This window comes from Alligator mississippiensis, chromosome 9 (assembly GCF_030867095.1).
Source record: "Alligator mississippiensis isolate rAllMis1 chromosome 9, rAllMis1, whole genome shotgun sequence".
In the NCBI taxonomy this organism is placed as follows: domain Eukaryota; kingdom Metazoa; phylum Chordata; order Crocodylia; family Alligatoridae; genus Alligator; species Alligator mississippiensis.
Window position 1 is genome coordinate 496,780 of NC_081832.1, and position 19,577 is coordinate 516,356.

Genomic DNA, 19,577 nt, shown 5'->3' on the forward strand with positions numbered 1-19,577 from the left:
AGACGGCTCTTCTCTGGGGCCGCAGGGGGCAGGACTAGGAGCAAGGACACAAAGGCTGGCGGGGGCACTCGTGGCGGGGTGGCCGTGGCCCAGGCCCGGGTTACCAGGCTGGCAGGGGTGCTCTGTCTGTCCACCTTCGGAGTCGCGGGCCCAGCCCTCCACGCCACGGGCCGCTCTCCTTCGCGTGGGGAGGCTACAGACTAGCCTCCCAGGCGGGGAGGCAGCGCAGGCGTGGCGCGGGGGTGCAGCTCGCGGGACAGTGGCGGGCCGTGGCCGTGGCCCGGTGGGGGAAAGGGGGTGCTTGGGAGCGGCCCGCAGCAGCCCCTGGGGACTACATGCCCCAGCATGCCCCGGGGCGGGGCCGCTGCCGCACGGGCCGCCGGGAGCCGGAGCGCGCCTGCCATTTTGTCGCGGCCGCCCGGCGTGCGTCATGGCGGGCGGGCCACGTGACCGGGCCGTGCCGTAAAGCGCGGCACTGTCGCGGCCCCGCCCCCTGCCCCGTCCCGTCTCGCTTTCCGGCAGCGGCTGTGGGGGCGGTTGGCGCCTTTGTCCTCGCGGCGGCGGCGGCTCCGGGCCCGGCGGTAAGTGCGGCCGCGGCGGGGCGGGGCGGGGCGGGGCCGGGGGGGCGCGGGCCCCGCGAGTCCTTCGCCAATAAAAGCCTGACAAAGAACCGCGTCCGCGCAGTGTTGCCCTTTCTCGGCCTCCCGCCGCCTCTGCCGGGCCGGGCCGCGCCCGCCCGCCCGCCGCGGGGCTCCCGTGACAGGGTGTCCGGGCCGCGGGGTGTGCGCTGTGCGGCCGCGTCGTGGGGGTCGTGTCGGGACGTCTCGCGGGGGGGGCACTCCCTGCTCGTCCGCGCTGCGCGGAGCGGGCCCCGGTGGGCAGCGGCCCGGCCCGTCTCCTCCGCGCGGCGGCGGCGGCGGGGGGCGAGGAGCCGGACGTGGCGGCCGCCGCCGGAGCCTGCAGGGGCGCTGGTCCCCGCGCGGGGCCGCCGGAGCCCGTCCCCGGGGCGGGGCGGGGCGGGGCCGTGGTGCCGCCGGCGGCGGGCGGGGGGGCGGGCTGGTGTGAGGGGCGGCGGGGCGCGGGGGTCTTGTCCCGCTTGTCCCAGCGCCCTGAGGCGCGCGGGGCCCGGCCCGGGCCGGCGGCGGCGCTGTGGAGCACGGCTCCGTAGCGCGAGCGGGGCCCGGCCTGGCCCGGCCCGGCGGGGCGACACCTCCGGTCCGCGCGGCGGCAGGCCCTGCTCTGCCCCGGGCGGGGTGGAGCGGGGGCGAGGGACGGCGGGTCCCAGGGGCCGCGCACGCTTTGCTCTCTCCTGGGACCTGGTCCTCGTTCGCTGGAGGTCTCGTGACGTTTGCCTTGTTAGACCTGGAAGATGGCTCCTTCCTCTGCTTGTTGCCGCGTTTTCTCCCGTACAGCGCACGCTGCTTCCCTGCGAGAGGAGCCGTGCGCGAAGCAGGGAAGCTGTCGTCTTGGCTGGGAAAGGAGCGCTCCTGCACGCCGTGCCAGCTGCGCGAGTCTCGTGCTGACCCGTAGCCACTGGCAAAGCACCGCAGGCTGTGCCCAGACGGCGGGCGGGCGGGCGGCACGCGGTGTCTTGGAGGCTTGTGGCGTGGGAGATGCTGCGCCCTGCGAGGGGCCGGGCGGGGCCTAGCCCCAGGTGACAGAGGAAGTCCTCCTGGAAACAGTGCGGCGCCAGGAGCTCCCTGCGCGGCACACTCCCCTGCGCCGGCGCTGCCTGCGGACTCGGTGTTCCCAGGAGGACTCGCTCTGCGACCCACGCCCGGCCGTGGCTTGAGGAAAATCTTGTTGTTCTGTGTTTTGCCTGACCAAAGCAAGATGCGTGTTACTGGGGGGGTGCTGTATGTGAGGAAACGTGATACTCGCTCCGGCAGTATAAACCAAGGAGCTCCAGGTACTTGTGCGTGGTAGAGTGATGGGCACTAGTAAACAGCCCAAGACCACAATGCTTGTGTCTAGAATTAGAATTAAACTCATCAAAGCATAGCTTGAAATTACCGAGCACAGATTTAAAGTCAAATCAGGTTGACGATTTTCATTCAGCAAGACAGGAAGGTCAAACCCAGCAGCGAAATATCTGCCAAGTTTCCACGTTCTTAATAAGGATTTCTCTGGAACGAAGCTTGCATCAAACAGATCCAGGTGGCTTCTAGTCTGCAAGCGTGTTGCGCCTAACTGCGTTCCAACTGAGTTGTAATGGTTGTGGGTGTGAAATGATATGCATGGCCATTCTTCTTTTTTGTGAAGAGTTGCATTTGGAACCAAAGCAAAATGGCTCGAGGACGCAAGAGCAATAGCATCAATCAGAGCGACTTCACTAACAGCGCCAATCCGCAGGATTTAGAGAGAAGACTTTTTGTCGGCAATTTGCCTACAGACCACATGACCCGGGAAGAAATGGAAGAGATATTTTCAAAATATGGCAAAATCAGGGGTTAGTATTTTATTTTATGCCTTTTAATGGCTGGGAAGTTAGAAACCTAATGTTCATGGTTATCAAAATGTCCTCTGGTCACTTCTTTTCTTAATATAAATAAATAATCCCCAAACAATTAATGACGGCTTTCCTTATCTGCATTTTCTTTGAATGCTAAATTTCTTTGGTAAAACTGAAGCCTAAGGCATTTTAGACTGTCCTGTGATATTCTCTATTTTATCTTTTGTGATTTAAGGTATAATACTATACCATCCAAGTCTGTTCTTTATTTTTCTCTTAATTGGCTCTTGGTCACTGTCCAGCTGAAGAAGCTGGCCTGTTTTATGATCTTTTACAGCTGCATACAGTTTTTCTTTTCCACATTTTGTAAACTCTGGCCTCTGTTTAATGTGTGTGTGGGATAGATGTCCTTTCTATTTGCCGGGCCTGGCCTGGTGGGGTTTGTCATGGCCTGGGTGTTGTAGCGCTGTCCCCTACTTGTAACTGGTCTTGCACTGCTGTTAATTTTTCCAGCCCTCAGCATGTTCCATGGCTATGGGTTCGTGCAGTATGACCGTCTAGAAGACGTCCAGGCCGCTCTGGACGGTGAGAAGGGCCGCCTTTTTAAAGGGTATAGATTAGGTAAGGAAATCTGCTACGTGCTCTTCTCCTGACCCCAGCATGCATTCTGGTAGAAACATGGGGCTTTACCTTTAAAGCTTGGTGGAAGGACCGTTGTGTGAAACCTGCTTAGCATTAGCTTAAAAAAAAACAAGCTTCCTAGGTGTTTGTATTTTTGCGAGATCTTTCTTCCAGTCTTGCCTGATATGGCAGTTACAGTGCTTTCTCCTTGTCACCTTGGTGTTTCTTCAAACTGGTTTGGTTGTGTTAGTATTTAATATTTACCAACACAACAATGACCGCAATATAAAGAAAACCCAACCCCTCTTACCTGGCATTTCATGGAATTTCTTTATAAAATCCCTGGTAATTCAGTATCTGCCCTCATCTGGAAGTTAGTGGTTGCTTACGTGAAAATGATCACACAAAGCATGTATATAAAGTTTTGGCCTACAGTAAATATGTATGTACATACAAGGTGCTTTAAAGAGAACTGGTTTCACAAAGCTGAAAACAGCTGAGCCAAATCATCTGGAAGGAAGATATTAAACAGAAAGATGAATAAAGTGGAAGCTAATAAGGAGCTGTATGCTAAATGTCCAGAAAACCATAATTGCAAAAGGCTATGCATCTGACTTAGTAAGGGTATAGAAATAGTAATTAAAATAGAAGATGGAAGAAGTGGGTGGTGATGGTTAAAAAAAAAAAAAAAAGTTAGAAATTTTGCAAGTTTGATGAGGAAAGCAAAAGGACACAAGGAGAAATCTGTAGCCAACAGAATTAAGAGTAATAAGAATTAAAAAAAAAAAAAAAACCAAAAAAAAACGGGGGGTGGACTGACAAGAAAAAACAACAACACCAGAAAAACTCTAGCAATGACCATTGTTTCAATACCAGGTGGAAATGGAACAATTGTCAATGATAATGCATAAAAGCTTTCTCATTGTTCAGTGAATATTTGCTCTGTACTTAAAGCTAAATGATGTATTTTTATCACGATGATAACGTATTTTCCATTCTACTATTATGGAGGAGAATGTTAAAAAGCAGTTGCTAAAATTGAATACTTTAATCCTTAGGCCCATGTAACCTGTGTCTCAGAGGTTTAAGAGCTAGGAGCTCTTTTTCATTAATTCATTATCATCAATCAGAAAGGGCCAGAAAGATAGGAAATTGGCTGAGAAGGGTTGGGACTCTTCAGGTTGGAAAAGAGATGATTGGGGGAGATTTTATGTGAAAGGTCTGTAAGATAATGAATGGACTGAAAAGGTGAATAGGGAACTGTTTTCTACTTTCTTATAAAGGAAGAGTTAAAGGGCACTTGAAATTAGCAGGCAGCAAGCAAAACAAGGTATGCTTTTATGGAATTAGAAGTAATATAGGAATCTTGTTGCTACGGGGCATTGTGGAAGCCAGTAGTATAACCACGTTCAAAAAGGGATTAGACACATTGATGACAGGTTGGTCCATTGGTGGCTAGTAAATAGGAGTGTCAGGGATTGTAACTTCAGGCTCACAACATTCCCAAATCTGCGAGCGCTGGTGACTGGCAAGGGATGACAGGGTATGAATCACTCTTCACATGGCTCGTTTCGTGTACGCTTCCTTGCAAGCATCGGCTGCTTGCCCCTGTTGAAGACTGGGCTAGGTGGAACTCGGGTCTGGCTAGCTCGGGGGCCAGCAGCCCCTGTCAGGCTAGAGGCTGGAACAGCCTGGATCCAGTCTGACCCAAGCTGCAGGGCTTTGGCTGTGCATCAGCTGGGGTGGGGTAGGGGCTCCCTGCACCCCTGCCGAAGCCATGCAGCTGGGAGCTGCACTTGCACCACAGCTCTTCTCTCAGCTCCCCAGCTGCAGTACGAGCACAGCTTCCAGCTGGGGGAGAGCAGTAGCAGTGTGAGAACTGTCAGCTTTCCAGCCCCAGTGGAGCTACCCTCCATCTGGGATCTGTGTCCATGTATCCACTGCTTTCTCCCAGCCCTGCTGCTCCCCAGCGGGTGTGAGTGCAGCTTCCCCCCAGAAGGGAGCTGGATGCTGCTTCTGTGCTGTACCTGCAGGCCCCGTGTTGCCAGCCCCTGAGCTAGTGGTATGGCAGTTCTCATTAAACGATATCAGCATTAAGAAAATAGCATAGTCTTGGAAAATGGAGGAAGCTCCAGAGGTCAGAATGAATGCTGAAAATTGCACTGATATTTAAAAAGGTTAAGGGGGTGACCCGAGTAATTATAGAATTGCCAGCCTGACATTGATCCAGGCAGAATAATGAAGTGGCTGATAGAGGACTCTATTAATAAATAATCAAAGGAGGTTGAGGTAATTAACACCAGTCAGATGGGTTCAGGAAGAACGGCACTTGTCAAGCTAACTTGGAACCTCACAAAAATCACAAGATTTGGTTGTAAAGACAAGGGTACTTATGTAACAGCCTCTAGGAATCTGTCAGACTTGAACGTGTCCATGCCTGTTTTATATCTTCGGTGGATTAAAAACTGGCTGATGGGTCTCTCATTGCGACTGTCTGTGGGGATTGTCACTGAGCAGGTCTGTTTTTAATGGGGTCCCATGCACTTCCATTCCCGGGCATACCTTAGTTAATATTTTTGCCATGACATGGTGGACTATAAAATGGTTATGGACGCTAGGCAAGAATGCAGTGAACTGGGGAAGGGAATAATGAAGAGGGCGGGTCACCTGGTGCTGATTTGGATTGTTTGGTAATCTAGATGCAAACAGAAATAGGTGTCCGTTTAATCTTATTGTCAGGTCACCTAGGGGTAAAGAATAGAGGCTGTGTTGACAGGGTGAAGGCTGCTCCCAGGGAAGCAGCAACTCAGAAAAGGGTTGGCAGGGGCAGATCAGCAGAGCTAAGCCCAGCCTGATGCCATGACCCCAAAGAGCATGTGTTGTCCCTAGATCCCCCAGCAGGAAGGGGCTTCGGTAAGAGCAGGGGAGTGATACTACCTCTGGGCTTGGGTCTTGTGTGGCTGCCACTGCAATCCCGTGTCTGTTTTTGGCGCCCATGGTTCAAGAAGGATTTTGTAATTGGCCAGTGTTTGGGAAGAGCCACCAGAAGGATTAAAGGATTGGAGAACATGTCTGAAATGTGGTAACAGAAAGGGGACTTCAGTCCAGCAGACAAGACAAGGGTATAACAAGACCAAGGCTGGAACTTGAAGCTGGACAAATTGGGGTTGGACATGAGTAAGTTATGGGGCAGTTTACTAAGGACTGTGCTGGAGTCTCCATCACTGGCAATTTTTAAATCAAGATTGGATTATTTCCCTGTAAAAGATCTGCTGTAGTTCAGTGTGATTGCATTAGCCTTGAGGTAGGAATTAATTCAAGGATATCTTACAACTTGTGCTATTCGAGAGATTGGACTGACTAATAACAAAAGGTCCATTCTGGCCTTAATCTATGAATATTCTTCAAGATGAAAGATTTTTTTTTTTCCTGAAAATTGTCTTGTAAATATGAATCTGTAAATGCTGCTAGCACTAAATAAAATGTTGTTGAAAATCCTTCAGTTTGCAGAAGAGAAGAATCCTCGTGAAGGGTGCTTCTTCTTTCAGTAGCCTTTTTGTTCAAATTTATGTATAGTTGAATTTCATTCTTGTAACGGTGCATGGGATTGATTGTGGCACTATAATCTAGATTTCCATAGTGACATCTTAAAATAAATAAAAAAAACACTAAACGAAAGCAGCAGATAGTGCTTTTCTGAAAGGGGGGCCTGGTAATGGTACGTTGCACCGGAGTTCTTAACTCCATTTTTGCACTGCACTAGACCTCTGCCACAAACGCACTGACACCCCTTTGTGTCCCTGCTGAATAGATCTGTTTGGAGAGTAAAAGCCCTGTGTATATAATGGTGAATAGAATAATAGAGTTGGAAGGAACCTCACAAGTGGTTTAGCTGAGGGGTATTGAATGTTTGGCCTGCAGGTTGGATCTGGCCCATGGGTGTGGGTCCATCCTGCCTGTGGGGCTTCTTGTGGGCTGGATTTTGCTTGCGGGACTCATTGCCACAGCAGTGTTCGTTCCTGTGGAAATACGCCGTTTCAGCACTGCTCTAGAACCCGTGGAACCATTGCCAGTCGCCTCCCCACACCCATTACCTGCTGGCCAAAATTGGGGTTTTCAGTCACTCCTGGCAATTCATATTGGCAGCCAGAAAGAGGCCGGGGGGAGCAAGCAGCAGTGGTGTTAACTCCCCGGGTTCGGAAGCCAGCGCTGTAACAGGCGTGACAGCCGCAGAGACCAACACCATCACTGCTCACAGGTCAGCCAGCCCATGGGAAGCTTCACGGTCTGGTTTCGGCCTGCAGGGCTCACTACATTGGATAGCCCTGGCTTCATTCATCCTCTGGCATAAATTCAGGATTTGCTGTCCTGAAGTACAGTAGGAAGCTGTCATGCTTACAGACACCTGGCCATTCCTTCCTCCAGGGAGGCTGTCAGTAATGAACAGTCCCACAATTCTGGTGCCTGCTTGTTTCTTAGGTTACTGTTGTCTGTTGCTCAAGTGTTTGCTTCTATTTGGCGATGAAAGAAAAGACAAAGCCAATTCTTTCCTGGCTTAAAGCAAGAATGAAGATAAAAACCAGCATCTTTCTTCTAATGATAACTGTAAAATTCACTCAGGAAAGGCTGAATTGCAAGAGAATAGAAAGCTCTAAATTAAGTAAATAGATGCTGTTAATTATACTGTTAACAAACCGCTGATACGTTCCAGCTCTTGGGTGATTCTTCCCAGGTTCTCAGCCTGAGCACAAAACTATCCCGAGCCGTTTCTATGGAGCAGTTAATATGCATGTCTCCACTCAAGCAGATAACAGCCTCACTTATCTGCCTCGGACACTTTCATGGTTTTTGCTGAAGACCAATATCACCAGTAGTCTGGGCTGAACTTGTACTCTCGGCGACTACGCTGTGGTGATCCGCTCTTCCCTCTCCTCTGTGCTCACTGAAAGCTTCAAGGGACATTTTGATGCAGTTAATCACAGTAGCGCTTTTCAGATTCCTGCTCTGTTACGTTTGTTTGCATTTCATCGACCTGAGAGTGTTTTGCTTGCGTGAGGTTGACTTTGCAGGGTAGCTTTTGCTTCAGGACCCGTGATTCTTCTTCCCGAGTTCTGGTGTTTGAGCAAATATTCTTCTGGAAGGCAAAACAATTTGGTTTTGAGAGACTTGGATTCTTTTCCAGAAGTCAAGAAGCATGCTCCATTGGCAGGGCTAGCTCTGAATTTTAACTTAAATGTACTGGCCAACAGCTTTCCATTTGCAAAGAGCTGTTTGACTCTCTCCTCCTGGAGTCTGTGAGCTACGTCCTATTGGCCCATAGACTGTAGGAGAAAGGTATTCTTATGAGATGAGTAGAGTGGGCATGGGTCTAAACACAATAAAAGCATAGAGTTTTAAATAAGTTGTGCATTGTCTTTAGTGGGAAATGGGAGAAATCTATCACCAGTCATTGCATTGTACCATCTTAATCTAATAAAAAGTGTCAAAGTGACAATGTCTCTTTGCTGAATGGATTTTCTTGCCCCATCTGGTTGCTTGAATTTGTTGCCTTCATTTGAAATGTGCTGATGATCTTTTTTTTGTTCCGTAGCATTGAACAGATGGGTTGATTATTCTTTTCAGATATTAATAAAGCAGCGGAAAGAAGAAATATGAATAAGGCTTCATCAAGGTCCAGCCCAGGACGAAGGTAAAGTACCTGGAAGCAGTGAGTTATACTAGGAAGGTCAAGCTTTAGGGCGTGAGCCCACCTTCCTCTGCTAAATTTCTTTCTTTCTTCCCTCACCACCGTCTCCACAGCCAATGGAGACATTTGAGTGAGCAGTCGGGACATGGCCACTCGTTCCACAGGTGAAGGGCCTTGCTGGTCCTTGTTCCTCCTGCTGTGGCTACAGCTGAGTGCTGCTTTGCAGCATGAGGTTGTATGAGGTTGGTGGGGAAGGATAAACTGCTGTTTGTTCCTGACGGCAAGTGTCAGGGAAGCCAAGGCATCTGTAGAGAGTGCCATGGTGTAGCCTTCTCCATGCTGTGCTGCAGAGTACCAGCACTTGACATCTGATCTCGAAGGCTTCCAGTGCTGCTATGAGACTGGAAATGAGCCTGCAAGCAAAGCACACTGCAGGGAGCCTACTTCCCTGTGCTGCACCACCCTGCTCGGCATGGACATCTAGTTCTGGATCATGGGGCTGCATCCCCTCTGTACAGTTACACAGTGGATGCTGGGCATCTGCATACTTCACCCACATATCCCTACCCCAGTAGACTCAACACATGCAGCCTCTGCGTGTTCCTGTGTCTGGCCAGTCGCACAGCAGGAAAAGAGTCCTGCACCCAGTCCACAGTACACCATGAAGTGTGAATGGACACCCAAGGTTCCAGTCTGGCGCACAACATATAGCTTCTCTGGTGATACCACCGAGACAATCTGTGCGGAGGGAGGGGGTGGTAATATTATTGCAGAGAATTCAGTCTCACACGTCCATTTTTTGTAGCTACTTTTCAAATTCCCTCCTGTCTGAGGGCAGATAAAGTCCATACCCCTGAACACCCAGCACAGGGCTCCTTGCAGGCAAGGTACTGTGAGTACTTCTGTGAGGGGTCAAGTGTATGTAAAACAAACATCCTCATCTGAGCTGTCCACCTGCTGTGACATCCAGATGTACCGGGGCAAGCTGCCAAAAGGTGGTGGATGCCGTGTGCCGTTAGCTAGAGACCTTGGGCAGACACTTCCCTGTGCCTCCTGCTAGGAGTAGAAGACGTGCAATTTACAGCACGACTTGGGGACAGATACGTGGTATCTGTTGCACTTAACCTGCCGAGTGCAAGCAGACTTGCAGGGGTCAGATGCCCTTGGCATTGGGCCCGGGTGGTGCTGCAGGAGCGCAAGCGATGAGGGCTGGATGCCGTGGGCATTGGGCCCAGGGAGAGCCACACAAGCGCAAGCGTGGGAGTCCAGTTACTGCAGGTATCAGCCCTGGCCCCTGGTGGCACTGTGGAGCGCAAGCGTGCGGGCAGCAGGGAAGGGAGCAGATGCTATGGGCCTTGGGCCTGGGCAACATTTGGGGGAGCGCAAGCGGGTGGATGCCACAGGCCTTGAGGCTGAGCGGCGCTGCAGGAGCGCTAGCCAGGACGCGGGGGGGTGGGGGCAGACAGTGCTGCACATGTGTTTGTGCTGCACAGGGTAAGCGGGCCTGGTGGACCCCTGCGAACAATGGATGTGTACAGCCCATATGCTTGTGTGTCTTGTCCAGGTAAGCACGGCTGGAACGAATACGCCGCAGCGTACAACGTACTGAGACTGCAGCTATGGCACTTGAATTGTATACTTGCCACTGGCTCATAGCGAGATGGCATGCTGTGTCTCCCTGCGAGTATACAGTGAAGTCCAGATGGGTGCAATAAGTGCCGTGTTTTCTGCGGATGTCATGTGGGGGAACATCATCTTCATCACGTCCCCTCTGGTTACGCTTGGGTGAATGGGGATGCCTAGGAAGATGACTCAGTGTCCTATGCAGATACCACATCTCTTACTGTAGGTCCTGGGGAGACCTTGTGTCCCTGGTACAAGTGCACTTTAATCACCAAAAAGACTTCTGCATGCACAGACAAGACTTGATTTTTACAAGATACACACTGTCTGGGTTGTGAACACAGCATAGGATGTGCTGTGCAGCCCTCAGGTGTACGTGGATGTCTGAGCCATCCTAGCTTGTACACCTGCACATTACTGTTCAGAGAAGAGGGTCCTAGAAGAGCTTGAGTTTGGGAACCAATCAACTGATATCAGAGCCTGGCTCTAGCTGGTGACTCTTGGAGCTTGCTCTCCCCTTGATTCTTAAGTGAAGCTGTCAGCGGTGCAGAATTCATCTAATAAAGGGAGGTGCCTTCTTCCTTCTGTGGAGGTGCCTCCATGCATCTTCCAGGATCTAGGGTAGTCGGCAAGGGGCACTTAGGAGCCTGGCCAGTATTGAAAGGAAGCTGTATTGAAATCAACTGAGTATTTCTTTCTATCATTTGGAAGTATTCTCCAGATGGTAGCCACATGAGGAAGATACTTTATCTTGAAGCACAGTGCTCCCATTCCCAAGGTGCTTATACATTTGTGATTCAGAATAGATTGAAAGTCATCTTTGCTGAGCAAAACCAGCTGGGATTTGGAAAAGGGCTTACTTAGTATTTTGGAAAAGAAGGCATGTAATCTTGCACCTCCCTGCCTCTGCTTCTGCCTGAGTCTGGTACGCAGGCTTGATATAATCAAAAGCCTGTTGAGAGAGGTCATACAGGTACCCGTTCCTGCTGGCAATGCAGAGCTGGATAAGTTAGTCCTATCCTGATCCAAGGCATCCTGCAGTCCAGTGTCAAGACGCAACAGTGGCTGGTACTGGTCTCTAGTAACTCCACAGAACCAGTCATGAGAAGGAGCCTGCTGTTTCTGTGAACACAACACACTCTTCTGGGAAGAATTCCATTACCACTGTTCTGCTGACCCTTTTTCTAAGTGGTAGGTTGAACGGCTGGTCCCTCTGACGCTGCAAACTGCTGCATCCTTGGGGACATGGCACCCTAAGCCTTTTGTAACCATGCTCCTCAAAACAAACACTGCGTGTGAAAGTCTCTCACTATCTTTGAGGCTGTGCAATGATGCCTTTGTCTTTCTGGCTGTTGCTGTCTTGTTCCCCATACGCACTGCACTCTTAGGGGTGGTCCAAAGTGCATTCTCTGGACCTTGCTGGTCTGTGCAAGACATGTGGATAAAGGAGCCTTTTCAGATGCCTTGAGCACCACCCATTTGGACATTTCTAGGTATGGTTATTTTGCTGGGAGATGAATAAACTTTCTCCCCCTCTTAGGCACTTCAGGTAAGAGGTCTAGGCTTGTTGATGTTCACCTAACTTTCCCTTAATGGATTTTCCTGGTACCTTCCCCAGGGAGCCATATGTGTACGGAGATGGCCGGGATGGAAGACGTGATCGGTCCCCTCTTCGAGGGAGCCCCCGAAGAGAACCAAGGGATAGCAGGGATGGTAGAAACGGCCGAGATTCCAGGGATGCGCGCGAGATTCGTGGGCGAGATATGCGTGACTCCAGAGATGCCAGAGACCACAGGGACCCCCGGGACATGAGGGACCCTCGCGACTTCCGGGACATGAGGGACCCTCGCGACTTCCGGGACCCCCGAGATGTGAGGGACCCTCGCGACTTCCGGGACCCCCGAGATGTGAGGGACCCTCGCGACTTCCGGGACCCTATGTATGATCGCTACAGGGATGTGCGGGAGCCCCGGGAACCTGTGTACAGGTACCTCGCTGCGAAGCTGTGCTGGCCAAGCTAGTGGAGCATGGGGCTGCCTTTGTGATTGGGGGGGTGGGGAGGTAGTGGATTCTCAAGCTGTTTGGAAGATGTGGTACCTGCTTGGTAATATGGGGGAGGAGAGGCAGGTCCATACTAGGGGTTGGAAGGTTAGTGTGCAGCACACTGGAGAAGTTAGTGCTGCCTATGGGGTTATGCTTGTGCACGGGAGCCCTCATTTCTGGCTGTGAATGGCTTGCTCGCAGGAGAGAGGAATCGTATGACCGCTACAATCGCGTGGAAGACTACTACCGGAAGAAGGATGACTCTTGCTATGACCGTTACAGAGATGACTTTGACAGACCCCCCTTGAGTTCAGAAGGTCAGTGCCCCAAGGAAAAGCACATCAGCCAATGTGACATTCTCATGCGCAGGTTGCCACATTTGGAGGTGGTGGGAGGTTGCATTCAGCCATGAAACGAACTGAGGGGTACCGCTAACCTGTATCCAACGCAGTAGAACCTCTGGCGTTGCAGGCTGCTGGAGTAGGTGGACTGCGTGTAGCAGCGGCCCGGGTGGGTAGAGGGGCAGTGTTCCTTCCATTTCCATGGCTTCCTTTCAGAGCGACTGAAACGTGAGGAGCGCCGCAGGGAGGAGCTGTACCGCCAGTATTACGAGGAAATCAAGCGGCGCTTTGAAGCAGAGAGGCCTGTGGACTGTTCTGTCATAGTGGTCAATAAGCAGACAAAGTAAGGAGCTACTTGGCATGATCAGCTGGATGCTGTGTGTCTGGAATAAAAAGGAGAGCAGGTTTTCAGAGCAACTTGCCTTGCAGCTTCTTGAATGGAGAGAGGCTTTGAGTAGTGAGAGTTCTCTTTACTGCTTTGACAGAAAACACTTGCAGTATTGTGACCTTTTAAATTTGACTTGTTTCCCTCCTTTCCCGCTTTTCTATACCAGCCTGAAATGTCATTCATACAGAGTTAGCTGCAGTAGTCATTGCTGCAATAGTCATTACTTCTGTCTGTTCATTAATTTATTTGTTATTGATTAAGGAATGGGGCTACCATGTATCAAGAGGGTGCCCGTTAAGTAGATTAGGAGCTAGTCAACCTGGCACGCATCTAATAGCAGCTGTTGACAGGGAATCCTCACCAACGGTGGTTATGTCTAGTGATGTTCTGCAAGGATCTGTGTGCAGTATCGCGCTATGTAACACATTTATTAATGGCCCTGGACATGGGTTAAAAAAACTTTTGCAGCTGAAAAAATCTGTGAATGGCATGAAGACAGGGAGGAGGGCAAGTGATGAGGACAAGGCACTGGTGCAGTTCCCTGGAGGCCCCTTCCAGTACAATGTGTGCAGGTCATGGATCTGGGAATGAAAGGGGTTGGGCACATCTCCAGAGCAGGGTACTTGATCCATGACTTCCCAGGACCTGAGAGAGAGGGTTGTAATGGAAAGGCAGCTCAGCAGAGGCTCCCTGTGCATCGCCTTTGCCAAAAAGGCAAATGTTGGCTTTGCTTGTGTGGATGGCCAGGAAACAGGGAGGCAGTTTTCCCTCAACACAGCCCTGGTGAGATCAGTGCCAGTGCTGCACCTGTGTGCACCGTGAAAGGATGCTGGAAAATGGCATCTTGGAAGAAAGCCACAAAAGTGTTTTGGGTGCCAGAAAAAAATGCTTGATTGAGAGCCTTCAGCTCAGCCCATGCAGCTCATCGGAGAGCCAGGAGTCACTTAATTGCAGTCTGTGTGCACCTTCCCAGGGTAGAGCTCCGAGTGCTGAAAGGTGCAGCAACAGTGAGCACTTGGAAGCTGAAGCCAGACCTGATTAGGGATAAGGCACATCCTTAGGTGGGAGCAATTAACCCTTTGAGTAGGCTCTCAAGGGAAACAGTGGGTTCACCAACCCTGGGCATCAAGTGTAAGCTGTTGGGCTCAGTGCAGGGGGCACACAGTGGAGTGGTGTTACCTGGGATGGCAGTGTGTGATCCCATGGTACCTCTTGGTCATAGCAGACACGACTCTTGAGGGCTGAGGGTAATGGGGAATCCTAGGTCCTGAGATGTGGATGGTACCTTCTCTAGGAGTATTGAAACATGGCTCTATTATAACTTGGCTTTGTAGCCATGTCCAGATTACTGTAAATACAAAGAACAGGCCACATTGACATCAACAGCTGTCAGCAGGCCTCGGATTCCTGTTGGCCAGGTACTGAGTATAGCTGTAGCCTGTTTTTGTGGAGGCTGTTATTTCTGCTTTGAGTGACCAAAGCTCCACCTGCTTCGGTTGAACTTGTTGGAGCTCATGAGGATGCTGGTGTTGGCTAAGCTGAAATTAGTTCTGAATAGATTCCAGCTAAACAAAAACAAACTGGGCTTCGCACCAGAACAGCTATTCACACAGGCATTTGTCACTTTAACTAGCCAGTTCAGAACCCTCTTCCGTTCCACTGGGATCTGCCTAGCCATGTAGACAGACCATTAGAGAAATGAAGGCAGAGGTGTGGGCACAGTGTGCCAGGGTGTCTGTGCATGACCTGGGCTGCTTTCCCTCTGTACAGGGAGTATGCGGAGTCAGTAGGACGGAAGGTGCGGGACCTGGGCATGGTGGTGGACCTGATTTTCCTCAACACTGAGATGTCGCTGTCTCAAGCCCTGGAGGACGTGAGCCGAGGCGGCTCTCCCTTTGCCATTGTCATCACCCAGCAGCACCAAGTTCACCGCTCTTGCACTGTCAACATCATGTTTGGCACGCCCCAAGGTACTGGGTCTCGGGGGGGGGGGGACAGGGTGCCATGCAGTCACTGCTGGCATGGGCTGTGCTGAAGGGCTGAAAATGCTGCTGCACTGATTGTTCTGTCAGGCAGAAGTGCACAGAGCAGAACACATGCGGCTGCATGTTGAGGGGAAGGGGAGCAGGGCTCAGCGGCCTACGCAGATTATCTATTATTCAGTGTATGTCCAGCCCTGCCAATTAAAGGCTTGAGGCAGCTTACAGTAGAGAGCACAGTAACTTAGAGAAACAGCATAACTTTTACAAGTCATCAGAGCTTTAAAATTGCCTGTAGAACACCTCGCCATGGTATCCTCGCCTAGCCCTGCCTGCTGAAGGGCATGCTCGGATACGGTCTTGCAGCACTTCCAAAAGCTGCCCTTGCCCCAGCTCTGGCAAACTTCAGGGAGAGGGAGTTGAGTGACAACTGCTGTGAATGACCTTCCACTACATTCACCCAACAGGCTTGGCACATAACATGGGGCTTGCAGGAGGTTGCTCTGGGCTGAGCTTCAGAATTACGGTGGGGTGTGAAAGCACAGGTGGCTGGTCCTTTAGGTAGACAGGGCCCAGGCCTCATACTTCCTGCACATTAGATTAGGGAGCCCTTTCTGGCCTGTTTGGACCCTATATCTGCCCTGGGAAGACTGATTCATAGATTCATAGATGTTAGGGTCAGAAGGGACCTCAATAGATCATCGAGTCCGACCCCCTGCATAGGCAGGAAAGAGTGCTGGGTCTAGATGACCCCAGCTAGATGCTCATCTAACCTCCTCTTGAAGACCCCCAGGGCAGGGGAGAGCACCACCTCCCTTGGGAGCCCGTTCCAGACCTTGGCCACTCGAACTGTGAAGAAGTTCTTCCTAATGTCCAATCTAAATCTGCTCTCTGCTAGCTTGTGGCCATTGTATCTTGTAACCCCTGGGGGCGCCTTGGTGAATAAATACTCACCAATTCCCTTCTGTGCCCCCGTGATCAACTTATAGGCAGCCACAAGGTCGCCTCTCAACCTTCTCTTGCGGAGGCTGAAGAGGTCCAGTTTCTCTAGTCTCTCCTCGTAGGGCTTGGTCTGCAGGCCCTTAACCATACGAGTAGCCCTTCTCTGGACCCTCTCCAGGTTATCCACGTCCCTATTGAAGTGCGGTGCCCAAAACTGCACGTAGTACTCCAACTGCGGTCTGACCAGTGCCCGATAGAGGGGAAGTATCGCCTCCTTGGACCTATTCGTCATGCATGATGGCAGACAAGGGGGCCTGGCTGGGTTGTGCCCTTGGCTGGCAAAGTACAAAAGAACCCAGAAACTTTTCTCTGCTTGTTTGCTCTGCTGCTCAGAGCACGATGCCAAAACCCAAGGAGTTCGTTGCTGTGAAGGCTTTTGGAAGGAAAGAGAATCCTGTTATTGTACTTTGTGGCTGGGACCAGGGCTGGGGCCATTCGGGAACTGTGGGGCAGCTGAGGCATGGCTCCAGGACTGAGCAGTGGATTCACAAGCTGGGAGGAACTGCCACCTGTTTGGTCAGGAGTCTGAGAAATGATGCAAGCCCAGGCTGGAGCAGTGACGGGTGTCAGGCAGTTTGATCAGATTAGCTGGCCTGGGCTCGGAGCGGAGCACCTGGTGTCTTAGCTGCTCCCTTCTTTCTTTGTATAGAACACCGCAATATGCCCCAAGCTGATGCCATGGTGCTGGTGGCAAGGAACTATGAGCGCTACAAGACAGAGTCGCGGGAGAAGGAGCGTGAAGAAATAGCCCGGCAGGCTGCCAAGATGGCGGATGAGGCGATCCTGCAGGAGCGTGAGCGGCCGCCCCCCGTGGAGGAGGGGGCACGAGGGGGGCACCCCCCTGGGATCCAGGTGCTCCTGAACCTGCTGGCAGACAACCGCTACCTGACTGCTGAAGAGACTGACAAGGTCATCAATTACCTGCGAGACCGGAAGGAGAGGCTGCTCCGGGGGAGCTCTGACCCTTTGCAGGGTGAGTTCCCTGGCTGGAGGCAGCAGTGGCTGACCCTTCAGGCTGGGGCAAAGGAACATGGGCACAGGGGGCTGCTTTGGGGCCATGGTGGGGAGATGTAGTTTTGTAACCTGGGCTCTGGCTGCCACCAGTGGGGACTGGGGGGTTCTAACCATCTGGGGAAGGGCCTTGCCCAAGGGCTTGCAGGGATGGGCTGCGATTTGGTCAGGTTGCGGTGTTGTACGTGGAGGTGGTTCTATCCGTGACCTGCACCAGGGCACGGTCTCCCTCCTGCGGTGGGTAGCAATTGGCTCGCGTGACTTGGGGATTCACCTGTGGGGCTGTTCTCCAGTGCTGTCACAGCTGGGTCTGTGGAGCACTAACCCTCTTCTCTCGCTCTCCAGCTCCTCTGTCAAGACAGTCCCTTGGGGCCCCTTCGGGATCCTCTCTGGCTGGCCAGTCCAGCCACTCCAGCTCCCAAGCCCATCAGAGCACCCCAGCCCTTGCTTCTGCCAGCTCTGCTCCAGCATCCTCTGCGAACCCCCAGCAGGAGCTGCAGGCAAAGATTCTCAGTCTCTTCAATAGTGGGGCGGCAGCAGCAGCCGCAGCAGCAGTGGTCAATAGCAGCTCCGTGGTGCCCCCGGCAGCCTCGGGCGGTCCTCAGAACCCGAACTTAAACCAGTCCCAGCAGAGAATGCAGACCCCGGGCAGCCAGCTCCCTTCACTCGCCGCCGCTGCCAGGAATGCAGGCCCGCGGCCTGGAGCGCCGCAGCAGGGCCCCGCACTCTACGGGCAGCACCAGAATCGTCTGCCAGCCCCGAGCAACGTGGCGGCCCAAAGGCCAGTGTCTTCTGGCATCAACTTCGACAACCCCAGCGTGCAGAAAGCCTTGGACACCCTCATCCAGAGTGGTCCTGCGCTCTCCCACCTGGTGAGCCAGACGGTGGCCCAGGGGCGGGCGGGGGCCCCAGCCCAGCAACCCATGGGCTCCTACCAGCGGCACTACTGAAGCTGAGCTGGAGTCCCCCCTTCCTTCCCTCCCCCTGCATTGCCATACTCCTAGTTGTTTAAAGAGTCTCCTCCTGCCCCCGATGCGGGCCCATGTCCTGGCACATGCATGTCCTCTCTGCTGTGGCAGAGCTCACACCAGCACCACGGCTGCTGGTGCTGCCTCTGCTCTCCTCTCTTCTCTTCTCTTTGGCTCGGTTGGGTGCATCTCCAGAGCAAAAAATGAGCTTGGAGCTGCTTTGGGTCACTGACTCTTGTTCCAGCTGGAACCTGTTCCAGTGGCAGCGCATCTGCCCCTCCCCAATGCTGGCATGGTGTGGCATGTGCGCCCCACATGCTCCGCCTGGCTTTGGGGTCAGTTTAGGGTATGCGGTTTGGGGTCAGTCTTTGAGGGGCGTGGACAAGGGGGAGGGTGCGGTGCGTGGCCTGGGTTTTTGGGCTGCTTTGCTGGTCCCTGATAAGTGCTTGCAGAGGTGGTGATCAAAGGCCAGTTGTGCTCAGGGCTCTGGGTAGTGGCCTTGTTTGGGAGGGGCCAGGTGGGGCATGTGGTATGTGTTTGGTTGGATGAGCAGTGGCCTGTGAGCCACGCAGAAGGCGCAGAGCAGCAATGGCACTTGGCTGTGCCTATGCAGCGTGGGCCTGTGCCAGACTTGGTCACCAGCTAGAGCAAGGCAGTGCTAGCACAGTGAGCCCAGCACGGGTCCCCTGCCTTGCCCACATCAACAGTCCTGCCACCTTTAGGGCTGGCACTGGGGCAGATAACATCAGAGCTCTGTGCTGAGGCTAGGACAGAGACCCCAAAGGCTCTGCCCACTGCCCTGGACCCACAGCTAGCATCACGAGCAGCCTGTGGCATATAGCCTAGAAGTTTGCTAGACGATCAGCTGGTGGGCAGGTCTGCGCTCAGCCCAGCTGTCGTGTTGCTGCTTGTGGGCTCTGGTCCGTGGTGGGGGACGGGGCAGTGCTGAGAGACTCCTTTGGTTTTATAAAGTTTTTTTCTCCCAATGTTCTTGTAGCTCCAGCAGGCCCTCGGGTGGGATTTGGGCAGTGCCCCAGGCCCACGTGCTGCTGGCAGGATGCCTGATGACTCTGGCCGGCTCACTTCCAATGCACGTCCTTCTGTGAAGCCACGAGGCTTCCCGGGGGCTGGGGTGGGGAGCAGAAGGAAATGGTGAGGCAGCGCGGGCCGGCACTGCAGCGGTTGTCCCGGATGGTTTGTGTTGTAGCGTTCTCCTCTGTGCTGTTAACATGAGGACATGACTTTTTAATAAAAAGGCAGGACGAAGGCTGTGTTGTGTTCTTGCTGCTCCCCGGCTGAAAGTCCAGTAGAAGCGTCCGGGGCGAGCTGCCTTGCAGTGCATCACACGGAGCCTGCATGGGGGCCTGGCCCCAGGGAGCGCCCAGAGCCACCCCTACTGAGAGGGGTGGGTGGTTGTGCCCCTCTGGGGGGAACAAACTTAGCTGAGGGTAGGAGCTTTCACC

At 52.7% G+C, this 19,577-nt stretch overlaps 1 protein-coding gene across 4 annotated transcripts; it reads left to right on the forward strand.

Annotated features, from left to right (window-relative positions):
• The first annotated feature begins 474 nt into the window (after positions 1–474).
• On the forward strand, positions 475–19,380 carry NCOA5 (nuclear receptor coactivator 5). Of its 4 annotated transcripts, XM_059713083.1 has the most exons (10): positions 486–581; positions 2,263–2,449; positions 2,966–3,073; positions 8,696–8,762; positions 12,001–12,369; positions 12,627–12,742; positions 12,983–13,109; positions 14,925–15,124; positions 16,785–17,108; positions 17,492–19,380. In XM_059713083.1, exons 2-10 carry the CDS (start codon positions 2,287–2,289, stop codon positions 18,094–18,096), a joined length of 2,079 nt encoding a protein of 692 aa, XP_059569066.1. In that variant the 5' UTR covers positions 486–581; positions 2,263–2,286; the 3' UTR covers positions 18,097–19,380. The 4 variants fall into 4 exon arrangements, with proteins under 4 accessions (XP_059569069.1, XP_059569066.1, XP_059569067.1 ...); XM_059713084.1 differs by lacking the exon at positions 2,966–3,073; XM_059713086.1 differs by lacking the exons at positions 2,263–2,449; positions 2,966–3,073 and having other exon boundaries at positions 475–581.
• Positions 19,381–19,577: the final 197 nt, after the last annotated feature.